The 22,979-nt window shown below is 54.0% G+C and overlaps 5 protein-coding genes across 5 annotated transcripts; 3 read left to right on the top strand and 2 right to left on the bottom strand.

Annotated features, from left to right (window-relative positions):
• Positions 1–3,210: 3,210 nt before the first annotated feature.
• Positions 3,211–3,903, bottom strand: CC84DRAFT_1236925 (uncharacterized protein; the record flags this gene model as incomplete). The annotated part of the gene is made up of 1 exon (XM_018183888.1): positions 3,211–3,903. One exon carries the CDS (start codon positions 3,901–3,903, stop codon positions 3,451–3,453), a length of 453 nt encoding a protein of 150 aa, XP_018040689.1. The 3' UTR covers positions 3,211–3,450.
• A 3,099-nt stretch (positions 3,904–7,002) lies between these two features.
• CC84DRAFT_1161283 (nagb/rpia/CoA transferase-like protein) lies at positions 7,003–8,501 on the top strand. The gene has a single exon (XM_018177694.1). The coding sequence runs from the start codon at positions 7,405–7,407 to the stop codon at positions 8,191–8,193; it is 789 nt and encodes a 262-aa protein (XP_018040688.1). The 5' UTR covers positions 7,003–7,404; the 3' UTR covers positions 8,194–8,501.
• Positions 8,502–8,558: 57 nt separating this feature from the next.
• Positions 8,559–10,263, top strand: CC84DRAFT_1172751 (uncharacterized protein; the record flags this gene model as incomplete). Its single annotated transcript, XM_018179996.1, has 2 exons — positions 8,559–8,639; positions 8,692–10,263. The coding sequence occupies 2 exons, from the start codon at positions 8,559–8,561 to the stop codon at positions 10,261–10,263; spliced, it is 1,653 nt and encodes a 550-aa protein (XP_018040687.1).
• Positions 10,264–11,401: 1,138 nt separating this feature from the next.
• Positions 11,402–13,804, top strand: CC84DRAFT_479157 (uncharacterized protein). Its single transcript, XM_018186432.1, has 3 exons — positions 11,402–11,944; positions 12,122–12,366; positions 12,457–13,804. Exons 1-3 carry the CDS (start codon positions 11,614–11,616, stop codon positions 13,630–13,632), a joined length of 1,752 nt encoding a protein of 583 aa, XP_018040686.1. The 5' UTR covers positions 11,402–11,613; the 3' UTR covers positions 13,633–13,804.
• Positions 13,805–16,419: 2,615 nt separating this feature from the next.
• On the bottom strand, positions 16,420–20,657 carry CC84DRAFT_1138755 (cytochrome P450; the record flags this gene model as incomplete). Its single annotated transcript, XM_018176208.1, has 6 exons — positions 16,420–17,885; positions 17,940–18,550; positions 18,663–19,326; positions 19,379–20,162; positions 20,213–20,470; positions 20,534–20,657. The coding sequence occupies 6 exons, from the start codon at positions 20,655–20,657 to the stop codon at positions 16,484–16,486; spliced, it is 3,843 nt and encodes a 1,280-aa protein (XP_018040685.1). The 3' UTR covers positions 16,420–16,483.
• Positions 20,658–22,979: the final 2,322 nt, after the last annotated feature.

Here is a 22,979-nt window from a genome sequence, read left to right as displayed (position 1 = left end):
CTGAAACAACTTGCGGGGTGCCTCGACAGCAGAAGTGGTCGCTGAATTATCAGCCAGTCCTCTTTTCAAATTCGCAAGATACCAAGAATTCGAATTCGAATTCGAAGTCTCCAGCTGTACGTAATGCCAATCATCGCTTGACTTCAGCTTGGGAAGGAGCTTTCGGACAAGCGCAGGTGTCTTTAAACGTACATCGTGTTCTCCCGACCACACCTGAAAATAGTCAGCCACGCAACGTGGAAGGGATGGCATCTCCAATACATGCTAGTTGAATGTTCTGTGTATTCATTCAATGCGAGAAAGGACTCGTGATGCTTCGTTGCGATTTAGGGTGCGATGGTGGATGCGTGTTTATAAATAGGAGGGATTAGTTTGAGGTCGTTGAAGGCCCTGAACGCCGTGTGGTCATACCTGTCGCTTTCCAGCTTGTACACCCTGATATGTCTTCGTATAGAACGCCCCAGACGTTCAATGGAAATTTTTCTACAAGGGATGAGTGCGCAGTGTCCTTCAACGGAGGATATACCTCCCTGGCAACTCTAAAGGTGTAGGTATAGCGGTCGCTGTTTGGAATTGCTGCAGCCTGGAATAGAAATTGGGCCTAGATACCCGTGGAGAAGAGCAATGCTATTGAACGCGAGGAACTCGAGAAACTCAAAGAAGGCGCAGTGACATTCTTGGGCAGCCCCTTCGTACACGGGTGATAATGAGAAATGGGAAGCCACCGGTGGCATGTTTGCCGAACAATACAAGGACGCAGATGAAAAAGAGGATGGATTGTGGTTTTTATTTAAACCATGGACGCGAACCACTTCGAGAAGATGTTCAACAAGTAAGATGATTTTCTACTTGTTGATGCAAACTCTGAAGTTGGTGTCTCGTTAAATAACAAACAAAATTGACTGCGACTGCCGGCCAACAGTCATGAGTGGATTCTGGGGCCGTTGAAAAACAGAACAAGGATGACAGGAGGACGGATTCCATCTGGGGGATGACCCAATAAAAGGCGATTGACAGTCAAGACAAGTTCTATCTGAGTACTGTCCACGTGGATTTGAAATTTATATCAACTTGTGCTCTTGTCTATCCATGGACTTCCCAATTGACAGATGATTGGGATTAGGTAGGCTGAAAGTTGACAGACCAAGGAGGATGGTAGAAGTAAGTACGTGACTGAACTAGCAAAAATAGCAGCACGAAGCCTTCAGTATGAGATCATTGAGAACAGTCTTGTCCAAAGACCGATCCTTTTCTTTGGCTGTGTACGGATGTTCGATCGACATGGTCGCGTCCAACTTCTGCTGGAACTTGTTGAGAAAGTTGATGTTGCGTTGCGATGACGCAGCCATATCCAAAGATAAGACAATGCGGCAGGAATGCCACGTGACAGAGTGCCACCAATGGATGCGCGGATGCCACAGGTACGCGCTTTGTCATGGACCGAGGAATTGGCGATTCTGCTTCGCGTCGTACGGGCCGATGAATGCACAACATCGAAGTGACGATCAGAACAAACCGATTGCTATGAGAGTCCCTAGCATCGTGCTTGCCTCGCGTGTTGTGCAGATCATCGCTGATCACATCATTGATAGTCGACATCACGATAGAGGTGTTGAGGGGATCGGTTGGCATGCGAACAGCGAGGTCCGTTGGTGTGGTTGACCGTTCCAAAACCTGACCCGATGAGCCCAACGCGCTGGTGGTGAAATGATTCTCAGTACGTGTCAGTCATGCTGTTGCTGCACGCATCCATCCTTGACCTCGGTCCTTGCCCTCATAGCATTTTGAGGCACCCAGGAGGTCAGATGAAAGTGTCACAGCCCATGGCCCGTTTATAATCTCTGCACCATGTACACCCCCGCCCCACCAGAACCCACGCTGTTGAAACATCGAGTTGAGCGCGATGACGACGGCTACGTAGGCTGTGACCCGCAACGGCGGGAGATCGTCCACGGCTACGGGATGTATTTTTGTTGATAGTTTGTTGATGATCTGTTATTTACTACGGGGAACCTGGCCGGGCACGAGATCGCGGATGAGTGCCTCGCAAGCGTTCAGTTTGCACGAGCTACACGCCAACAGTCATCTAGGAGTAGTGGCCGTGCTGAGTCAAATGTTATTCCCGACATTTGAAGTTGAAGATGGTGACTTGATGGGCTGATGGGCTGATGCGAACGCGTGTCCCAGCCTCCCAGCCCCCCTTGACCGCCACCGCCATCGCCTGACAGCCAGCCACTCACATCCGATAAGCTGATTTCCCTAGGACGCCTTTGTTTCAATGGCTGCATCTCAGTGCGCCTACCTTCTCCACCGACTCACGAGACACGCGTGAGCGTATTCTTCGGGCCTTTCTCGTGCGCATTTCTGTTTGCCAACTCGCGCCCAGCACGACTTTGGTCGCGCATCTGAAAATAAGGGTGCATCGCCAAAATCACCCTTGCCCCGCGTGTCAATCCCGCCGCTAGACCCTGTCCCGCATCGTCGATCGCTGCCAGCCTAAGTGGGACACCCCTGCAAACACATCGAGGCATCGATTTTGAGCATCGAGATGCCTTTCTACAAAGCCCATACCCTTACTACGGGGAGAAGGGAGAGACGGGGTGTGGCTGTCGACTTTCGAAACACAGGGCTGCGCTCAGAGGGACTATGTGCGCCGGAAGTGGCGAGCAATAACTCTTTGTCTACTGGCACCGCCGCACGTAGGAACTGATGAAGTGAGACGAGACAAAACCTTGGTCATTGTTGGTACCTGACCGCATGCGCGCGTTGCACATGCGAGCCCAACATGCTTCCGATGCGCTCACGCGCCGCAAAGGACAGAGCAGATTTGCGGCCCATGAGCGCTCGCCGTCTACAAGAGGCCGCCAGGGCAAAAATTCTGTTTGAGAGTCTCCGAGCATCGTCGGAGGCTTTCAAGATCGACCATTCGTGGCCGTTGCGGAAGCGCTAGGCCCACATAGCGGATGTCAAGACACTGGCACGGCTTTGGCGGTTGCCGAGGCATACGAGGCATGAAGCATGAGGCATACACGTTTTCAGGACGAGGAATATTGTTTGGTGGTAAATCATGAATGGGGGTATCATTGTTCTGTATCTGAAATCGGCGTAATCGCGCAAAAGAACCCGCTCTGCGCTAATCGCTCCTGCGAGCTCACAACTTCATCCGTTATGGGCTTTCCCGCCTTTCCCGTGCCATTGCAGCTGCAGGCATGACAGCCCTGCATCATGCTCCAATGACAAGCTTCCCGTCCTGTCCGCTGGTTCAATGGAACATCGGGCGCGTAGCGGCATTATTCCGATCGCGAACAGTGATAGCTCATCTCGGTGGTGGCATCCTGTTGCATAGGGCTTGTTTGGTGAAGGAGATAATTAAAACGTCTGTGACGGTCGAGTAGTTTTGTGTAAATCTCGTGATGTGCTTTGGTTCGTTGGTTGGACAGACAAGGACCTTCATCCTGCGCAATAGCCCGTCATCCTCGCGCAGTGGGTGCAGTAGTAGAGATTCGTGCCAAACTGGACCATGCTGCCGCCGGATTCGCGTCGGCAGCGACTGCAACAGAGCGTCGAGGGGCTTGTAGAACCTGAGCTGGAGCTCGTAGTTGAGCTGGCAGGAGACGAGGCACCGTGCTGGATTGGTCGCGCTGCAGGCCTATTGGCGGCAGATGTCTGCAACTGGAGCAGAGAGGAGTTGTCTGTGGATGCCATGTGGTGTTCTGGAGATAGTTGTCGAGAAGCAAGTAGCGGGTGGTAAGGATCCGGAATGATATCCGGCGAATACGCCTGCAGAGGCGTAGTGCCGGGGGTCTCGATAGAGAAATGCGTCGAAGTGACAGGTAGTGAGAAGTAGCAGAGAGCTTGTGAGAGTGTAGAGTGGGTGGTGCCTGTATTGGTGTCGTCCCTCATGGTATAGGTTGTGTTGATATTGGCGACAACGGAGGGAAGTTGTCACCTGTGATAAAGTGGTGAGATGAACGGTCGTGGCGCGGGCAGGCGTCTAGTATATACACATTGGCACGCGGGTGCATCGATCGAAAATTTGGCACCCAGTCAGCATTGAAGATCCGACAGGGTATCGGGATTGGCCTCACCAGTCCGGCGTGCTGGTATGCGGCGAGTGACTCCACAGTTCGCGGCGATGGCCAGGCTCTTTCGTAGACCGCGCTACTGTATCAGTTTACCCAGCCCTGGGAGGCCCGCCCAATCTACGCTCGCGGCGCTATTTCCGGGACACTGGGGCAGAGCAAGTGCCGCCTGCTTACACACAAGCCCAGCCTGTATTTCCGGTAATTTATCGCAAACGGAGCTCATCACGTTGCCTGTCTCCTTCGCAGGCTGAAAACAAAAGGTGGCGGAGCTGTTAGGTAAGAAACGAAAGTTACCGATCTCTAGATGCACCAGACACTAGCGGCACGGCAGTACTCGGCAGACACATACATCGAGATCTCTACAACTGCATCAAAGATCCAAATTCGCATCGACATCTACAATTCTGCATTGAGCGCCCGCATCCGCTGTCTTGGAGCAACAATTTCACGAGTGCTTGTCTCCCGCGGAACGTTCGTTTCGGGCAGCGCTACCGTACTCCTCGTCGTCCTCCTATACAATGCCCAGCGCCACGCACTAGCCCCAAGGCTTCAACCCCTGCTGCTTGCGCAACTGTCTGCGGGACGCGCTGCAGGGACGCGCATCAGGTAAAGACAGTCGGATCCTCGTACTCGCGCATGAGCAACCCACTGGTGCGCCGATTTTAACGTCGAATCTGCTCTAAATCTACAGCCCCAGCCCCAAGCACTCCACGTACACCGGACGCCTTCCGGTGCTACGTTTTGACGTGTAGACCAGCATCGGTAACAACGTTTACCTTCTCCTCCACAAGTCAACGCGGAAACCCACGGACTCTGAAATGTTTCGGCGGCCCGCACCGGAAGAGTCTAGACTTGGTCTGTGCAACCATTCATGTAGATAAGTGACCTGGCAACGCTTCTCATTCCGTGCAGCCTAGGCGTTGGGAATAATTCGAAACATGGAAGGAGCTTCGCGCCGCTTAGTTGGTACATACACTGTTGCCTGCCCCGCCTCAAAACACAGTGAACCGCTGCATTAGCGTCTCCCGCTGAATCCTCATCCTCGGCTTCATTGCATCAGACCACGTTTGTCCAGGCTCATGCATCTCTGCGGCATTCGGTGTCCTTGACATCCTCGCTTTGTTGGACGCGTGGTCGCCACCATAATTAGATTAGACTGGGATCCCTCGAGTCCATGCCTTTTGTTGCTTCCGTATGTTCCGACGTTCGATATTCCTACGTATGGAGCCATGGGGACGTGTTGGTGATACCATAGGTATCGGCATTCTTTCCCGTTTATAGGGGATGTCCCAGGGAGCCTCTAGCTATAGCAACGGTGTAAACTGCCGAACAGCACGATCCGGGGTTAAGCTACGAACGGCGTCAGGGTCCAAGCCACTATGGATGGGAAGATGCAGCCAGACAACGTCCAGGCTTCAGCCTCATGCGACGGACAGCAAAAGTCTGTCCGCGGAGTCCGCTGGGTTCGAGTTCTCGCGACTCTTCTTGCAAGACCTGTATCATCGCTCGCAGCTGTTGGGTCGATCCAATTTCGCCCCTCCGTCGTCCACCAGTGTCAACAAAGTTTCGCGATAATTGCCACCACCTCAGCAAGGTATATCATTTTGAACACTCCACCTCCCGGCCCCTGTGCAGTGCTACTCACGAGACCGCATTCTTGCCGCGGGCTCCAGATACTTGTATTTAGCGTCCAACAACTACGCTATCCCCTCCCGTCGGCCAATGGTAAATCCTCCGTACCAAAGGTATCGTGCGGGGAAAATAGCCTCTTCTCTAACTACCCTCCAGTTGGGGCATGGCCAGGTGGGTATGCCCGCATTTTGAATCATTTACTTAGAAGAACCACGGACCGAAAGAGTACGCCACTGGAACGTAGTTGGTGGAGTGTCTCTTGGCTACAGTGGCCCCTTGCGGCCATCTTTTCTTTGTTACAAACCGCTTCGAACCGCCATTTCTTAAACTACGATGACATGTTGACTAAGTCTTCCCTTCGACGCACGATCTTACACTATGCGAAATGCATTGAGACATATGAAGTATTGGCTCGTACGGTCTCCCACCGCACCACGATTTGCGTAAGCGAGTAAGAGAACCATGCCTGCATGTATTGTTTGCCTAGCTTCACCCCGGATCCAAAAGGCGGCATGCTATGCCATGCATGGTTCTGTGGCATGGTGTGGTTCCACAATATTTCACAATCCCACCGAGACCTAGATGCACACAAGCGAATAGCAGGCCCAACGTCACGCTATATCAGAATAGAGACATTATGAGACCTTTCTTGGATGAGCAGATTCCTTGAAACGTGTGGGTATATGTTCTATGAAAGCTGGAGCATCGTAAGAATCTGACAACGCACACCCGCTGCGCCGTGGCTTCCTGCTACGATCTTGGCGGACCGCCCAGAAGCGACGTCAAAGAGGGCAGTGCCTTAGTTCTTTCGACGGTTGCTCAGCGCTTTGGATGGGGACGGCCAGGCTGGGCAAGTAGTCGTTCATTCGCATAGCCGATCGACACTTACCCACCCTCAACGGGAGACGGTAATTTCTTCAAGATCAAATACGACATCCCTTGGTAAATTGGTCTTTGCAGCAGCCATGAGGCTGGCATGCAAGTCTTGGACCTCACTGTTGTGATGTGCAAAATAGTCACAGGTCTTCTCGATCGCTCCCTCCTCTTTCCTCTCTACCCCAAAGATGTTTGCCAGCCGCCTGGCAGGGCTTGACCAGGGTGAAATGTGTGCGCTGCGTTCGTCACCAGAGGCTCACGTGTGAACAAAATACGTCCAGTTCGCAACAACCCGGCAGAGGCGGCGGGGCTAGTTAGCGTGGGAAGCGGTTTCGTCATCTGTCCACTTTGATCGGCCTTCTACTGCTCGTCACGCGAACTGTTGCGCTGTTGTGCGCGTGCCTGTGAAGGCCCCTATAAAAGACATGCCCGCACGTACAGCGACTGGTATGCATACGTGGGATGTATATGCGTCGAGATCAGCGCGCGTACGGCGGCTTTCGCAATGTTAGGCGGCAGTGTGGTGCAGACAGGGCTGCATAGCTGGCCCATAGCGGGCACCGTGGGCGCCAGCGCCACGATCCGACCCTCACTTTACAAATGCTGTCATAGCGGCCCTGTACCGTATACCGGTTGTCCGCTCTGTGTTCGTTTCCTCATCAGCCCACGGATACGTTGCGAGTCCATTTCCACGACCCTATCGCAAGGCTAACAACGCGCGACTGCACAAACAAACGACCCCACTACTTTGCCCTGCCCCTCCACCGCCCGCTCCACCCCACCATCAACTCACATTATCACCGTGCGCACAATGGGAAAACCGCCGAATCTATACGCCTTCCAGGGCATCGACGAGCTTGCGCCGAGCCTCCGCACATACGTCCTCGACGCGCAGAATGCCGCGATAAGCCGCCATGGAGTCTTCCGCGTCGCCGTCTCCGGCGGCTCGCTGCCCAAGGTTCTGGGCCAAGCGCTTCTGAAGGAGACCAACGGTGACGGCAAGGTCCAGTTCGACAAGTGGGAGATTTTCTACGCCGATGAGCGGCTCGTCCCTCTCGACCACGAAGACAGCAATCACCGACTGGTCAAGGCGGAAATTCTGGATAAGATCCCCGCCGAGCTCGGCGAGCCTAAGGTCTTCCCAATCGATGTGAAGTACCTTGACGATGCGCAGGAACTCGCAGATCAGTATGAGCAGACCCTTGTCAGCGTCTTTGCGGCGCGAGACAGCGTGCGACTACCTATGTTCGACCTGCTGTTGTTGGGATGTGGACCCGATGGCCACACCTGCAGCCTTTTCCCTGGCTCTCCGCTTCTGCGCGAAACCGAGGCGTGGATTCTTAAGATCGAGGACTCGCCAAAGCCCCCGCCGAAACGCATCACGCTCTCGCTGCCGGTCGTGACGCACGGCATCAAGATCGCCTTTGTCGCTACTGGCGGAGGAAAGAAGGAAATCATGAAGGACATATTCGACAAGGACGATGGACGGGAATTGCCTTGCGGGCTGGTCAACGCGCAAGCGCAGGAAAGAGTCAGCTGGTTTGTCGACTATCCGGCCATCGAAGGGGTTTCTTTCCCCGCCCGCCGGGGCAGTCTCTAGTGGAGGCCTGCCTAGGCGAAGCGAGAGAGCCCGAGTTGAAATGATGGCAAGCGAAGGAAGGTCTTAGTCTTCGATTGCTAGCTATGCTTGACGTCAAGCAATTTGGTGTGGTGCTGGACGTTCACTCGGAATACGTCACCCTGCAAGCACCTAGCACAGCACTCTTTCCGCTTGGTAAAGGCGGGATAGAATTTCAATCACCATAGAATACCATCTATTAAGTCTTTCAAGCTCAGTAGCTGCAGCACTCTCCGAGTGGTGAACACCCGCTTAGTCAGCTAAGATAAGATAAGATCGCATTGACAACCGTTTCGTTTGTTTTGACCCTCGAACGGGCCGAGGAGCTCTACAACTCTGCAGCCACAATGCCTATACCGACACCTAGCTCTACGGCGAAGCCCCGCAGCCTGCTCAGTAGACACAAAAGCACCAATGCCCGGTCGGAAGTACTTACATTTTGCGCACAGGACTCTGCTCTTCGTGCTAACACCTTGACAGCGTCCCGGACAACCGACTTTGGACGCCAGCCGGGCGCTCACACGATCAGACTCTCAGAACACGGCCCTGGGAGAAGCAAATGGTGAAACTCCGAGCCGACGGAGCTTCTTACCCCAGCGAGGTTTGCCAAGAGCTGTTCCGAGAGCGAAAGGCGTAACTGAAGCCGAACCTGCTCAAGATGCCACAGGCTCCAACGCCACAGCGAATGGCGTAACGGCACAGCAAGCGAACGCAGGAGACGCAAAGCAGACTCGGCCTAGGCCGCGATCACTGTACCAAACACGAGCTTCCCAGCAAGACACTGTTGTCTCACATTCATCACGTCCCACGGATGCGAATAGGCTGCCAGTTTCAGCAGGGCTGAGCCGAACGCAGTCCCTTAAGCGACCCAGCGTTGCATCGCAAGCCATGCCACCACCGAGCCGACCACTCCACAGTCGTACGCAGTCGACGAGCACGCCGATTGGCGCTCGCAAGGAGACGGGAGAAGCTGATAATCCCGCACCCCGCGTGGAAAGACCGAAATCGTTAGCGATGGTGTCGGGTCACACTAGGTCCTTGAGCAACGCTCCTACAGAGACTGCTCCTGGTATCAGCCGAGCCTCTGCTCGCCAAGATGGGTTGACGCGCTCCGCTAGCACCAGAGCTAAGCTTGGGCAACCACATGGTCGCGCAACAGCCAGCACATCCAGGCAACCCGAAGATCCTGTTCAGGCGAAAGAACCGCGTGAAGCTCTGAACCAAGAGCCCAGGAAGCTTGTGCGTCCTGCCTTTTCAACTTTACAACAACATTTTACTCCTAGGAAAACTGGCAAAGCACCCACTTCTACCTTCATCCATGCTCCGGAACCTGTGAATCATGTTCTTCCCCCAGAGATTGTCGCTCTTCAGAGTGAACTGCTACAACTACATTTGTTACATGCACCATCAGCCTTGTCCATGAGACAGTGGGAAGTGAGCGCTCAAAAGGCCTTGCGGTCAAAGTTCGACGAGGTTGCAAGCCTAAATCAGATCATGCAGGAAAAGGAACGTTTTGGTCAGGAGCAGAAGAACGTTCTCGCTCTTCGTGAATGGAACGGATCCAATGCTATTTCTGGCCTCGCTGCCCACATCCAAGCATTGTCCGCCCCTTTACACGAGCTACCATCACTTTTAGATCCTGGAGGTCGCTTCTTCTATCTCGTGGAAGCTTTCAGCAAGTGGTTGTCCCGCGCGGATCAAGTTTGGTCTGACCGTGATGGCTCTGGCGGACACGGAAGCGCAATGCAATCTCTTGCAGGATTAGGAGATACTTGGAAGGAAGAGCATGCAGCCATGATGCGCAAACTGACGGCTTTCTCTCGGCACCTAGACGGCCTACCGCCAACTGTACCGGGATCGAGCATTGCATATATCGTAACCAGGTGTCAGGCTCTAATCGAAGGGCTGTTGAGCGAGCTACAGGTCATGCAGGCAACGGAAGCTGATGCCGTATCCAGAGAGGAGCATTGGGTGGAGCAACGGCTGCGAACAATCGCTCAGGACGTTGACGTAGACTCGGAGACTGACGAGGAGGCGTGGCGGTTGTACTGAGACTACTGTACAGTCTTGCATACGATAATCGAGAGGCTGCAACTGCTTGGCGCGACTTGTACCCGGCCGATCTCGGCCGAACACACTTCCAAATCCGGGGGGCATTTTCGAAACCTACAGGAGCATTGTGGATTGGTAAAGGGCGAGTCTAGCAGTCGATGAATCGCACATGATTGGTCTAGCCTTGGCCTAGCTGCTGCCGTGCACAAGTCTACAGGCGCGCACGTTTTATGGCATATCCGGGGAACCCGTAAATGTACACTATGGCAATGGTATGGTTGTAAAGGGGAATCATTTCCTTCCAACCCGGGGCAAAGTGGCTCTATACATCCAGAAGCTACATCTTGGGAGCCTGGAGCGGCCGTCATCGAACCTGTTTCACATTTCGTATTCCATGTTACACAACAGCGACGGCTGATCGGCAATTTCCCGAGGTCTGCAAAGCAATGCTCGACGTGGATGGGTAGAAGCACGGAGAGCGCCGCCGCCGCCGCCGCCTCCCGCAAAAGCCCCGCCGTTATTGCAACACGTTGGCATGCTCGCAAGAAGCATCGTTCTGACATCAGACCACTCAGTCGTGCCTTCCTTCCGCCGCAGGGTGATGTTTAGTAATGTATACTAGTCGGATGTAGGTTAGCGAAATCTGACAAAGCCTCGTCGTCAGCAGAGACTCCCTTTAGAAGTTTAGACGACAATTATCGGTGGAATCGTGGGCCGCTGCTGTGCGTATGCACCACTCTACATTCATTTTCTCCTTGCAAAGACGCCTCCTCTGACCATGGTACCGCTCAGGCCCAACATTCGCAACCCTGCACAGAACAGACACTGTGACCGTCCTTGACGACTGGCCCCCAATCGGTTGCCATCTTGCCGAGAACATTGCACCTACTATATCATTGACGGTCGAGCTCCGGCCCTGGAAATAACTTGCGACTGCGGCCGCAGGTTCGCTCTTTGGAGGGCGCTTTAAGTTACAACACTCTCACCATAGTCTCGGCGCACCCACCGCAACTGCCCGAGATATCTCACGCACAGGTCGCATACGTGATACTTCCACTGAGCCACTCACAATGCCAGCGACTGCGTGCGTAGCCCTACTCCATGCTCGTATTCGTGCCTGACTCCTACAGGCTCGAATAAGCATCGTTGCCAAGCGTCGAAAGTGCATCTCGGTCGGCCTCTACACCATTCCCGGTCGACTTACTAATCCCCTAGCATTGCAGTGATCACTACGCTTCGGCCATGGCATCCTGACTTGAAAGTAATTGCTGATCTGACCCGGAGTCCGCTGCAACAACCGAATGGCGCATCCTAGAAGTTGCTTTCATTCTCGACGGGCCACTCCTACTCATGGACTCGGGGAAAGGAAGGAAGAGGCCATGGGAAACGGAAGACCCAGTCGACACACACACCAAGCGCCGGGCCTCTTCCGCTTTGGCTACGTACGAGCGGCCCCCGCTCCCGCAACATGCCGGCCACTATCTTCATGACAGCAAGACCCTAAACCAACGAAGGCTACCTCCGCTGTACACTCCAACATCCAGCACTGCAGAACCGCTCACAAATTCGATTCGATCCTTCATTTCTCCGCGTCGCGCCTCCGAATCCAGATCTAGCTCTCAACCCCTCTTCGACCCATCCCAGCAGCTTGTCGCAGGGCAATGGCTAATAGGCGCTCAAGGTAGGTTCAACTATCCATTCACATTTCTACTGGTCTGCTTTTCGCGCGCTTACCGCTGCGTCCATGTGTGGTGACACTTGGCGCATGCCGTCGTTCGTCCACCCAAAGTCAAATACCTGTGCACCACCTAAATCGGAGATCGTATTCATAGCTCAGAGCTGATTACAGATTGCACAGAGTCGTGTCTCCGGGCGCTTGAACGGAATCTGTCACCACAGCTCATTGGTAGCGCGTACCGGTCACGATTCGGCACTGAACACGCGACCCGTGCGGCAGGGGACGTAGCCTGCTGTTCATCCGGCTGCAAGGGCCAAGAGTGCGTCCACGCCCGTGCCTTGCTGAACAAACTTGCCGCCGAACTACTATCCCTTGACTCTGGAGTCGGTTTACTGTTGCAAAAAGATCATCATCTATCAGCAGAAGTAGGTTTGCCTTCCGTATCTCGTCAGAACCCAATCTGTGTTGCCACGGTCGCTATAAGTCTTGTCTCGTCGCTAACCTCGAGACATCAGTCACCAAACCCTGAGGAAGTTCCTATAAAGGAGGTGCTTCGGTGGGCGCTCAACACTGTGTCATGGGCTAACTCGAAGCTACGGAATCATATACACGATTCCTATCCACGCAGTCTTAACCAGAGCGCATCTCAGCCTGATACAACGCCAAACATGAGGAGAGGCTTCAACCACCCAGAGACGCGCGAGGAGCAGTCTCCGCCCGCTAGACCCTACGCACCTTCCTACCATAGTTTCAACGCATTAGGAAATCCGGTCGTACCGACTGAAACTGGTCGAAGTAACCCTTACGGCAACGAAATGCCGCCAATGGGTAGCTCTCCGCACTACACGGCATCCTCGTCAGGTTCTGTGTTCATGTCACCGCACCCGAACTCACCAATGCAAGCCCCTCAGCCTACGCGATCGACAGTATTACCATCTCCGTCATCGATGCATTTCCCAGGCGGTGTCAGTCTCCCTCCTGTCTCGCCACCGACAGCAGCTACCACACAAACCTCGGCGCATTCGGTCCTTCTACAAGAATTGCAGCATCAAGTCAGCGTCAAAACAATAGCGCTTCAAACACTCCAGCGAGAATACGACAGCTTGTTGCAGAAGCTAGAGCGACAGCGCACTAAATGTGCAACGCTGGAAAAGAAGTTCGAAGTCAGTGACGTGGAGATCAACAGTCTGACGGATGAGAAAGAGAAACTACAAGCGCAGGTCGCAGCAATGGAATATCAGGTTGAAGAGCTGCAGGAAAGCAAGGATGAAAGTCGGCGGCAGCTCATTGCAAATGGATCACAGTACATGCGAATTATGGAGATGGCGAATCGTCTCCAGACCCAGAGTGCCGATGACAAAAGACGTTGGGATGCGGAGAAGTCAGAACTACAGCAGCGGATCAAAGTCCTGGAAGAGGCAATGGTGACTGGCACCAATTCGGAGCACCCGAGCCACAGTACCCCTCCGTCTATTGTTCTTGCGCATACTCCTGGCAGCACGAGCTCATCATCGGCAGAAACGATCAACGTTCTGAGGACCGAGATCGGCCGACTACGCATACGGACACAGAGTCTTGAAACAGCATTGCATACAATGAAAGAGGAGGGCCGTTCTATACAGGAAGCTGCAAAGAAGTTGCTGGAGTCCAGTTGCAAGATAGAGCAGGCCACCCAAGATGCGCTAGAGTGAGCTATCCGGAAATTCTTTACGAGGACAACTTAGTTGGCTTTGTGATACTCCTTAGTACGGTAGCAGGCATCGCGGCAGATACGATACACCTTGGACGTTGCTATGTTCTCGAGCCATTACGTTGTTATGTTTTCGGGCCATTGGTCAACAATTACCAACAACCCTTGCCACCGCCGTAGAACCACACCAACTCCCATGGCCCGCACAGGCCATCGTCAGTCATTTCAGCCGCATTCATAAGCTGAATCACGGCTTCTAACTATAGCCAACACTAGGCATACCCCTCTTCCGCACATAAAATATTGTTATTGAGGGGATGCATCATATCATCATGCTTCTGATGTGGCCATCGGGTCAGGGCACGCTCCGCAAGCTTGCCTGCAGACATGGCTAGACAAGATCTGACAAATATGATGCCCAAACAGCGGCCTGTTCCAAGACCACTCATGGGATTCGTGTGCTGCGGACTAAGAGAGCGCCACTATGTCCACCATCCCCAGCTCCGGGCAGTCAAACGGCAACAACATCGGCTCGATTGGAGCAGCATGCCGAATCCTGGGCTAGCCATCGCCTCACCGATGGTCGACTCGCTAGCAATCCTCAAACGCTCGCTGCCGACCACCCTTCCGTCGACCCGAACTCTCGACCTCTCATCGGCTTATGAGAAATCTCAATAACATACAGACGTCTCTCTCGTTCTACCTATGTAAGCTTTCTACCCCGAAAAATTAGCCACTCTACACTACGCTACCTCCAAGTACACCACTTATCTCGGACGTACCTCTGATGCTGTTCCTACACTCCACGCCCTTATGCCAGACATGCGATGGCGAGTGGTGATCCCTGCGTGATCAGTAAGCCTGGGCCACGCACCGCCGTGGCACATACCGATGCTGATCGGACAATTTGGTTGCTCGTATATCATGTCGTATCAAATCCTATCCTATCCTATCGTCTCCAGACCCTGGTGGTGTATCGCGTTCATACATGCCATATAGATAGCATCAATGCACGGCGTATGAGTCTGCATGTGCGAGCTTCTGGCCGCGGCGAGAGCGTAAATGCGCGAATGAAAACTATTACACACGGCTTCCGGAAAGGGGTGCGGCGTGCCATCAGTAAGCAGGTTAGGTTTCGCATGGCGGCAGGGAGGCATGTAGGACTCAGGGGCGGCGATGCTGATACGAGTGCTGGATGCGAGATATTGCTTCTTGCGAGCGAGAGGGCATTGCATGTGCATGAGGGCGCTTGAGGCACCAGAAATGGTACCCTGGTCGATGAGCTGCGCCCTTGACTGCGTACACTCGCGTCTTAGCTTCGGGTAGCATCGCGCCCGATGCATGAGTACCTTGCCGTGCTGTACTATCCTCAATACGAGGGAGATCCGACTCCACAGTGAAGGACAGGGCAAGCCAGGGCAGGGGCGAGCGACTAGGTCGTTATTTCCTGTCCTGCACTGTCCTATTCTGCCGCGCGGCTTCCCCCGTTCTCCTCGACCCTCCACACCGCAGTCTCGCTCTCTCTCCCTTTACCTCCAGTTACGCCACCAAGACAGTCACGAAAATCTCCGTTCACATCTACTGATCTCTGCTATCCCTTACTCGCTCTCCATTACTACCGCAGTCGCCCGCCTCGGCCTTTCGCCGTCTCACACGTTGGCCAGCGTAAACCCAGCCACTCGGCAGCGCTCCCTATTCTGTACTGCCTGCACAGTGCAGTGCTGGTAGAATATCACGCGTGGTACACTCTTCGACCGGCGGTCGTCAGCTGCAGCATCAGCATCGGCGTTAGCTGCGCGGCTGGTTGGTAGTCAGGGCGGAAATATGAGCTTCGCTGGAGGGGGCAGCATCTCGCTGGATGATGCGTCGACTGCGCAGGGTTGTAGATCTGCAAACGGGGATATGGTACCATGACTGGGGGGTGGACTTTTACGTGAGACGAGAGTTTTGGGTCACAGACTGACGGGTCTCTTCCTCAGAAGTCCCATGACCCAACTCCAGCAACACATACACAGCGACAGGAATAGAGACAGCAGAGTTTCCAAGAAGAGGACTCCGTCTGGGGATTTCGATATTGGGTCATGGAGGGCCTTCGAGAGGAAAGCATGCACTCTATGCATTTTGGCTGACTGTGCGTGAACAGTGGGTTCGCTATCCACATTGTTCGCTAGCGAGTGTTAGCAGCGCAGCACAGCACAGCAGTATATGAGAAAAGACCGACCCGGAAGCTTTGAAAGCCAGCGAGCCACTGTCCGTGGTACCTGCAGCTTTGCTAGCCAACTGATATGCTGCAGTGTCATCTGCTCGTACCGATCACGAATACCACGCAGCCGCCACGGCGCCGAAGATTTGACGCCCAAGTACAAATACTGGATGGTTGGCACGGCACACTTTTAGCAGCTAATGGGGTGCCAGGCTACCAATGACAGACTTCGGCGACTCTTCGTGCACAGTCCGTCGACTAGACTGCTTGACTACACGTCTGCCAGACGCAGACCGTTAGCTGATGGGGCATGTGGCCCAAGAAGTTCAGCGCTGTTCGCGTTGGGGAAGTGATTTGGGGTTAGAGAAGGCTGGGACGTGGTTTTGTCGCGTGTGCTGTGGGCATAAGCTTCATCTGATGGTAGACGACTGCGCGTCAAGAGAGCACTGTGTCCTGGGTTTTACCTCACTGTGTTATACAGCTTGTCGTGTCAGGCCTCAGAAAGGCCTCTTCACACTACCCCTATTGACATCGATGGCTCACATGCCCAGTGCAGTCAACATCCAATAACATATTCATTATTATCGGTACATATACGTAGCAAACATAGCATCGTCACATCCCTCATCTCCACGGGTATCATCTCATCTCACCTCGTCTCCCTGTCCCTATCCACCCTCACCTGCCTCCCCTTATACACATCCCCCGCCGCGACAACAACTCCGACTGCCAACAGCAACCCATTGAAACCCGCCATCATGTAGAACGGCGCGCCCGGCCCGCGGGAATCAAACAGCGCGCCGCCTGCCTTGGTCAGCAGCAGAATCCCAAAGCCCCCGAGCAGACTGTACGTCCCTGCGATCGCGCCTTTGAGATGCGTATGCGACGCCGGGCCCGATGAGGACGCGGGCCGCGAGTAATTTGTGCCCAGCAGCGGGGCGTCTTCGGACGAGGGCGTGAGTGTCGGGCTGCGCGGGGGCGTGGCGCCGGCCGAAGGGTGGCCGTTGGAAGGGAGGATCTCGTCGGACAGTGGTGCATGGGACGCGCTGTCGTCGGCGTTGATGCCGCGGCCGAGAAGCGCGAGGGAGCACACTATCGCGCCGATCTGGCTGATGCCGAGGAGCGCAACGATGGCGAAGATGCCGCCAGACCCATCCTTGCTCTTAGGATCCGGGCTCGCGAGGGAGCCGAACGCGGAGTAGCCTGCGATGCCTGCGGCAGCTGCAAGCATCAGGGGTAGGTTATGTTTCCTGTAGCGGCCGGAGAGGTAGCCGAAGAGCGGGGCGGAGAGGAGCGCGATGAGCTGGCTGATGCCGGTCAGCATGGCTGCGAGTTTGTAGGCCTGTGGACACGAGTTCTTGATGTCGGCAGGATCGGCGGGGTCTGTGGCGCGGCATTGTCCTGTGCGGAGGAAGTAGGTGTTTGTGAAGAGGGGGATGAACAGACTGATGGCAACGGAGGAGGCGCGGGCTACGAAGCCGCCGACGTAGCCTAGTCCGATGGTCGGGGATTGGTAGCCCAGGCGGATGCTTTCCAGGAACAGGCGCGGGAAAGAGAGGATGCGCTGGCGCGACGGGGTGGGATCGGAGAACTTGTGCTCGGGTGTGTGGTAGAGACGCTTCCAGCTCTTGTCCTCCTCCCCAGGGAGATGGCGTAGTCCAAAGAAGCATCCGAGTGCGACGACGATGGCAATGGATCCAACCACGTAGAAGGCATCAGCAACCGCAGCGGCTGGTTCGGCGCCTCCGCGTCCAAAGCGTGTAGGCAGCGGCAGGAATATGAGTAGGGCCACTAGCGCACCACATCCCGTAAACATGCCCACCAGTCCTGCAAGCTGCGACGTAGAAGCGGCTGTATCCTTCTTTATAATTGTATCATCATCGCGTGGCGGGGATCGTGACTGGAAGCGCGCAGGCGTAATCGTCAATTCGGACGAGATGGAAGGAGCCAATGCATGCGATGCTCCATTGACGCGTCTCCGAGGCGTCCGTGGATCTTGCACGATCTGCACGACAGTCATGGTAGGCAGAATTGCAGTGACCATAGTAGCACTATCACCCATTATCAGCATGCGTCTCCACCGAGCGTGCCACATGTCCACTCACGTCGCAGTGGCCCCCAAGCTGAACAGTAACCGCGCGAGCAACAGCTGTGGATAAACGTTTTTCGCCGCCATGAAGACCCACAGGCTCACACCGACAATCGCATACCCCATGACGGCGACGCTGCGCACGCCTACGCGGTCGCTCAGCAGCCCCCAGGCCGGGCACGCAACCAGCGCCACCAGCTCGTCCGCGAAGCCCAACGTGCCCACTGCGTCGCCAACATTGTGCGCCTGCCCGATGCGCTGCGTGATGACGAAGGAAATCGAACTGTTGAGGAAGACGAGGAACGAGATGGAGAACAGCGCGACGCCGAGCAGGTACGTTGCGACCTGGATGCGCGTCGCGGTGAAGCCCAGCATGTTGGAGTCAGGAGCACGGGATCTTGGAATGCAAGCGAAGCACTGCTCTAGCGAGCGTGCCAGTGTTGATATGGTCAGTGGGGGAGCATCAGAGCTGTGTTGTCGTCCGAAGTTGGTGTTCAGCAACGTCACCGGTTGGCAATGCGAGTTTAGGTACGCCTGGCTGTCGATCGAGAAGTCACGTGTTTTCGGCAGTGCAACCTTAAAAGGCTTTTTGTGCATTCTGTACGCGTACGCTACATGCAGCCACATCTTGATATGTCGGGCTCTTTTGTTAGTGTATTCTCATGTCATATTCATGTGTAGACAACGACCAAACAAAAAGGATGTCCTCAGGCCTACCAAGCATCGTCTACCTTCAAACCTTTCCCCACCCACAAGGCTTCCCCTTCCCTTGGTCCTCGCCCCAGAACTCTCGACTCTCCTTGTATTCTCCCTTCTCGCATCCCTCTTGGAACAATTTCCTCACTCTGTCAGCGCGCTCCCCATCACGCGCTCGCAGCTCAAACTTGAACGGCAGCGGTTTCGCGATCAACAAAGTGCTAAAGTCAAGCGTAGGATCAGTATGGGCAGGGTCAAACTCCGCAAGCTCTTTCCCCTTGTCAATCCTCTTCTCTTCTCCCTCGTCGCGACCGACAGGGAAGGCTCCAGGGTATGTGTACTTCGATAAAAGTACATCTTCCATAGTACAAGACTCGAACTTCTCGATCCCAGTATCGAGCTCTTCTTGGGATATGGAAGCATGTTCATTCATGCCAATCGAGTGGCTCGAGACATTTGCTGCAGCAGGCATATGTTCCTTGGACATGTCAAACATCCACGCCATCGACCCAATTCCTATCAACAGGTCCTCGTCGGCGACAGTCTGGCCCTGGCATAGTCTTCTGCCATATCCAAATTGGGAGCAATTGATAATTGTAGGAAACTGGGTAAGCGGCTCCTGGTAGGTTGGCCAGCCAGGCTCGACCCAGCGCAGCGGATTGAAAGCCTCTGGGTCTGGGAACATGGAAGGGTCACGAGCGATGGCCCTTTTGATGTTGTTAGCAGCCTTCGTTCGTGATTAGACCAGTAGATACTCACCACTCGAGTGGATGCATCACGCTACCCTTCGGTATGTGGTAGCCATTGTATTCGTCATCTTGTGTGAGCTCATGGGGAATGCCAGTCGGGACTGGGGGGCGCCAGCGCAGGCACTCTCGGATGACAGCGCGCAAGAAGGGAAGATTAGGCCGGTCCTCTGCAACAGGAAGACGTTCTCCGCACACCCGATCCAGTTCCTCGTGGAGCATTGGTAGATACTGCGGGTAGAAGCACATGGCCAGGCAAAACGTCTGCATTGGCGCAGCAATGGTCAGCGCTCCCGCAATGCCGTGCATACCGACAGCATATGCCCCCTCCAACTCATCCTTGAAGCCCCATTTGCTGCGCCTGTCAAGGAAGATCTTCATCCACGATTGAGGTGCCTTCTCCTCCCGAGCATCCTTCTCCACTTCACCCTGCATGATCTGGAAGAAGAAGCGCTCAGTCCGGGCGCGTCTTCGCTCCCAGGCTTTTGCGGGGGAAAGCCAGTCGGGCAGGGCCATTAAGAAGGGGAGCTTGTTGGCAAAAGACCCAGTGGGAGAGACTCCGAGAAGCAATTCGCGTGCACGCTGCTTGAGTTCATCGCTCGCTTCGCTGCGTCCCCAAGCCAGGCGACAGGTGACGCGGGCAACGAAGGACTCTAACGTATGGTTGTAGCGGTCTGGCTCTTCTAGTAGCTCAACCAGCATGCGCTTTGCCTCAATCTCGGGATATCGATGGAAAAGCGCTTCTTCTGACTCGCGCATGATAACGTTCGCAAACTTCCTTTGTCGCGTCCATCCATCTGAGAGTTTTCAGTGTGAGCTACTTATGTCATCTCCGTAGTCGACTCACCATTCTTACTGAGCAGTGGCAAATATTGAGCGCTCGTTCTATTATCATCGATCAGACCAGGAATATGCGGCCTGTCGGAATATATGGATCCTTTCTTTGCTAAAAGATCTTTCGCGATCTGGTCCGAGGAGATCCATACGTGATTGGTGCCAGCTAAATGGACCTGGTAAATAGGGCCATATTCTTTGCCCCATTCGGCGAACTTGATGAATCCGTTTTTCTCGGGTACATCAGGAACAGATCCAATGAACGGGTATCCTGCAGACGAGTCAATGTCTGTGAGAGCCCAAGCAAAGATCAGGCACGTGCAGGGAACCATACCTTTCGGTCCAGGCAGCTTCTTGAGTGCCGACGGTGTTTTATTACAATGAACTGCTTTAATGATCTTCCAGGCCAGATATGAAACAAATGAAAGGGCCAAGAGAATGAAAGTGAATGGAGCCATCAGAAAGACGCTTCGAGTGGGAAAGGGAAAACTAGAGATAGGAGGACCCTCAAGGACTTCTGCTGAATCGGAGAACTAAAAAAAAAAAGGGGAAAATCCTGCACAAAGGAGGAGGGTGCATCATATAGGACTAAGAAGGCCCATATCGGATGCCGAATGCAAGCAAGTTCCCAACACACGTAGGAACTGGATGAAACGGTACTATGAATCAATAGTGAGTGGACCGTGTCATGGGCTGGTATACGATGCCAATGCTGGCGTTGTGGGTTCCGATATTGGTCCGGCAGGGTTGAGCTGTGACAGTGTTCGGTTGGCTCGTTCATGATGAACTGTTGCCTTGCGGGCGATCGGCCTCCACCATAGCTTTGTGTTAGGTTCGTGGGTTACGTTCACGTTCAGCCCTCATGTTCAACTGGCAAAGATCTACCAATGCATTTACAAAGGTTCCAATCTCGCGATCAGTACTCAACAAGACGGACGGCTTCAAGAAAGCGAAGTGTGGGTTTTGCAAGGAGCCCAGGGTAAGGCTCTTTTCAAAAACCGAAAGCTAGTGGCATTGGAGGGAGAAACCTTTTAGAAACGTCAAGTTTCAAGCGTTTGAGAATCCTTTGCTAACAACTTGGTAGTTGCTGTCCAACCCGTCGACAGAATCTCTATGGCTGAGGGGGAATTGAGAGCTCTTCTATGGCCATCTCGAAGAGAACAGCTGGTGGCACTGTGAAGTCGTGCTCAGCGACTGTGGACTCCAGGATGCGGTGTTAGCTATAGCTAGTAGTGGTTTTGGAGTACGAAAGACGCCCCATCGATGTCTCGATGTTGCTAGAAAGGAGTTGAGCTATCCCTCCTATCGGGTTAGCGCTGCCGAGATCGAGGCGTGCTCCGCCGATCATTTCGTTTGAAACCATGCGCCATCAATTGGAGAATACGTGCGGGGAGCCGAGAACGACAAATTGGACATCTGCAGGCGACAATCGCTATGTAGAAGAGCTTTCGCTGTTCAATGATTGTGTCGAAGGCATACCGAGGGTAGCCAACACAGCTTCCAAGATCTGTTACAGGACAGCAAGCGATATCTGCCAACCGTACGCTTTCCCGCGCGACGCCCTCCGAACCGAACAAGCCCCCGATAGAAGCTAGAATTAGTAGCGTTGCTACCCCGAGGAACACGAATGCTGCTTAACGCCAAAGTTTGTGAGCCTCCACAGCGCTTAGTGCGGCTCCGATGGAAATCCGATTATGCTGTTCACCAAGGTCGAATCTGGTTCTAAGCGTCTGCTATGACGCCAATCCCACATTGCACTGTTGATCCTCTCGTGAAACCGACCGACGTCTTCCTCGCGGGTATTATGTTCGTCAACGGGCCGTTCCTGCGTGGTGTCATGCGATAGGGCAGGTTCCTGGAGCTAGTGACCTCATGCGCCATAACGCTACAGTGGATGTGCGAGGGCGGTATATGCGGCGTCAGGATCTTCCGAGTTGCGTATGACGATCATTCATACATTCATGGGATAGTGCTATTGAGAGCAAGCCTTATTCAGATGTATCACACACTGGACAATAAGAAAAAATTGATAGTCAACCTGTCATTCGCACTGGCCTAATTTCCTGCCATACTAGAGGGTGAAAACCGAAAGACTTCAAGAGGACTGACCAGTTCACAGTCAGAGCATCAGACATTGGCCACGACGAACACTGTGGGGACCAAGTCAAGCAAATTATTTTGCGATCCTGAAACTTGCAAGTGTCAACCTGGCAGTGCTCGTAACACTTCACCGGGCGTACAGTCCCTGAAGCACAAGTCGTTATGAAACCAACACCACCAATCGTTTATACAAGATTCAAACTTCTTGTCACACTTCTCGCACGGGTTGTTTGGCGGTATATCTGGGTGCTGGGCGGCAGGGCTGCGCTCCTCCACAGTGCGCCTTTCCTGAGCTTCCGTCTGTTTGGCGCAATCTCGCTGAGAATCGACCTGCAGGGCATTCTTGTGGCTACATTCGGTCCAGCCACAGCCTTTGTAACACTAGAGAACTGATATTAATATGGAAGTCGATCGTGAGGGTATAGAAAACGAACTCACATCCTGGTAGTCGCATGCCTCAATTCGGCAATTCAGTTGGCACGCGCCCGGCGAATCATTGCACTAAGAATGCTGTTAGGGCACGATATCTCTGACTCGGCGAGAAGGTCTGACGTGGTTCATGCAATCAAGGTAGACCCTATCGCATTTGTCGCAGCGGTCTGGCTTCTCTGGGGGTACCGTCTGGGCTATGGGTGCGCGACGCTCTACTCCATATCCGTGCTCAACCCCCTCGGCCCCCG

Source organism: Paraphaeosphaeria sporulosa (genome assembly GCF_001642045.1).
Source record: "Paraphaeosphaeria sporulosa strain AP3s5-JAC2a unplaced genomic scaffold CC84scaffold_2, whole genome shotgun sequence".
In the NCBI taxonomy this organism is placed as follows: Eukaryota; Fungi; Ascomycota; class Dothideomycetes; order Pleosporales; family Didymosphaeriaceae; genus Paraphaeosphaeria; species Paraphaeosphaeria sporulosa.
The sequence above is the reverse complement of the archived record's forward strand: the minus strand, read 5'-3'. Positions and strand labels throughout refer to the sequence as shown.

Bases quoted from the DNA above. Each gene is read 5' to 3' on its own strand.
- CC84DRAFT_479157 (XM_018186432.1), top strand. From the start codon at position 11,614: ATGGACTCGGGGAAAGGAAGGAAGAGGCCATGGGAAACGGAAGACCCA. The intron at 11,945-12,121 runs GTAGGTTCAACT...CAGATTGCACAG, and splicing joins ATGGCTAATAGGCGCTCAAG to AGTCGTGTCTCCGGGCGCTT. The intron at 12,367-12,456 runs GTAGGTTTGCCT...TCGAGACATCAG, and splicing joins ATCATCATCTATCAGCAGAA to TCACCAAACCCTGAGGAAGT.
- CC84DRAFT_1161283 (XM_018177694.1), top strand. From the start codon at position 7,405: ATGGGAAAACCGCCGAATCTATACGCCTTCCAGGGCATCGACGAGCTT.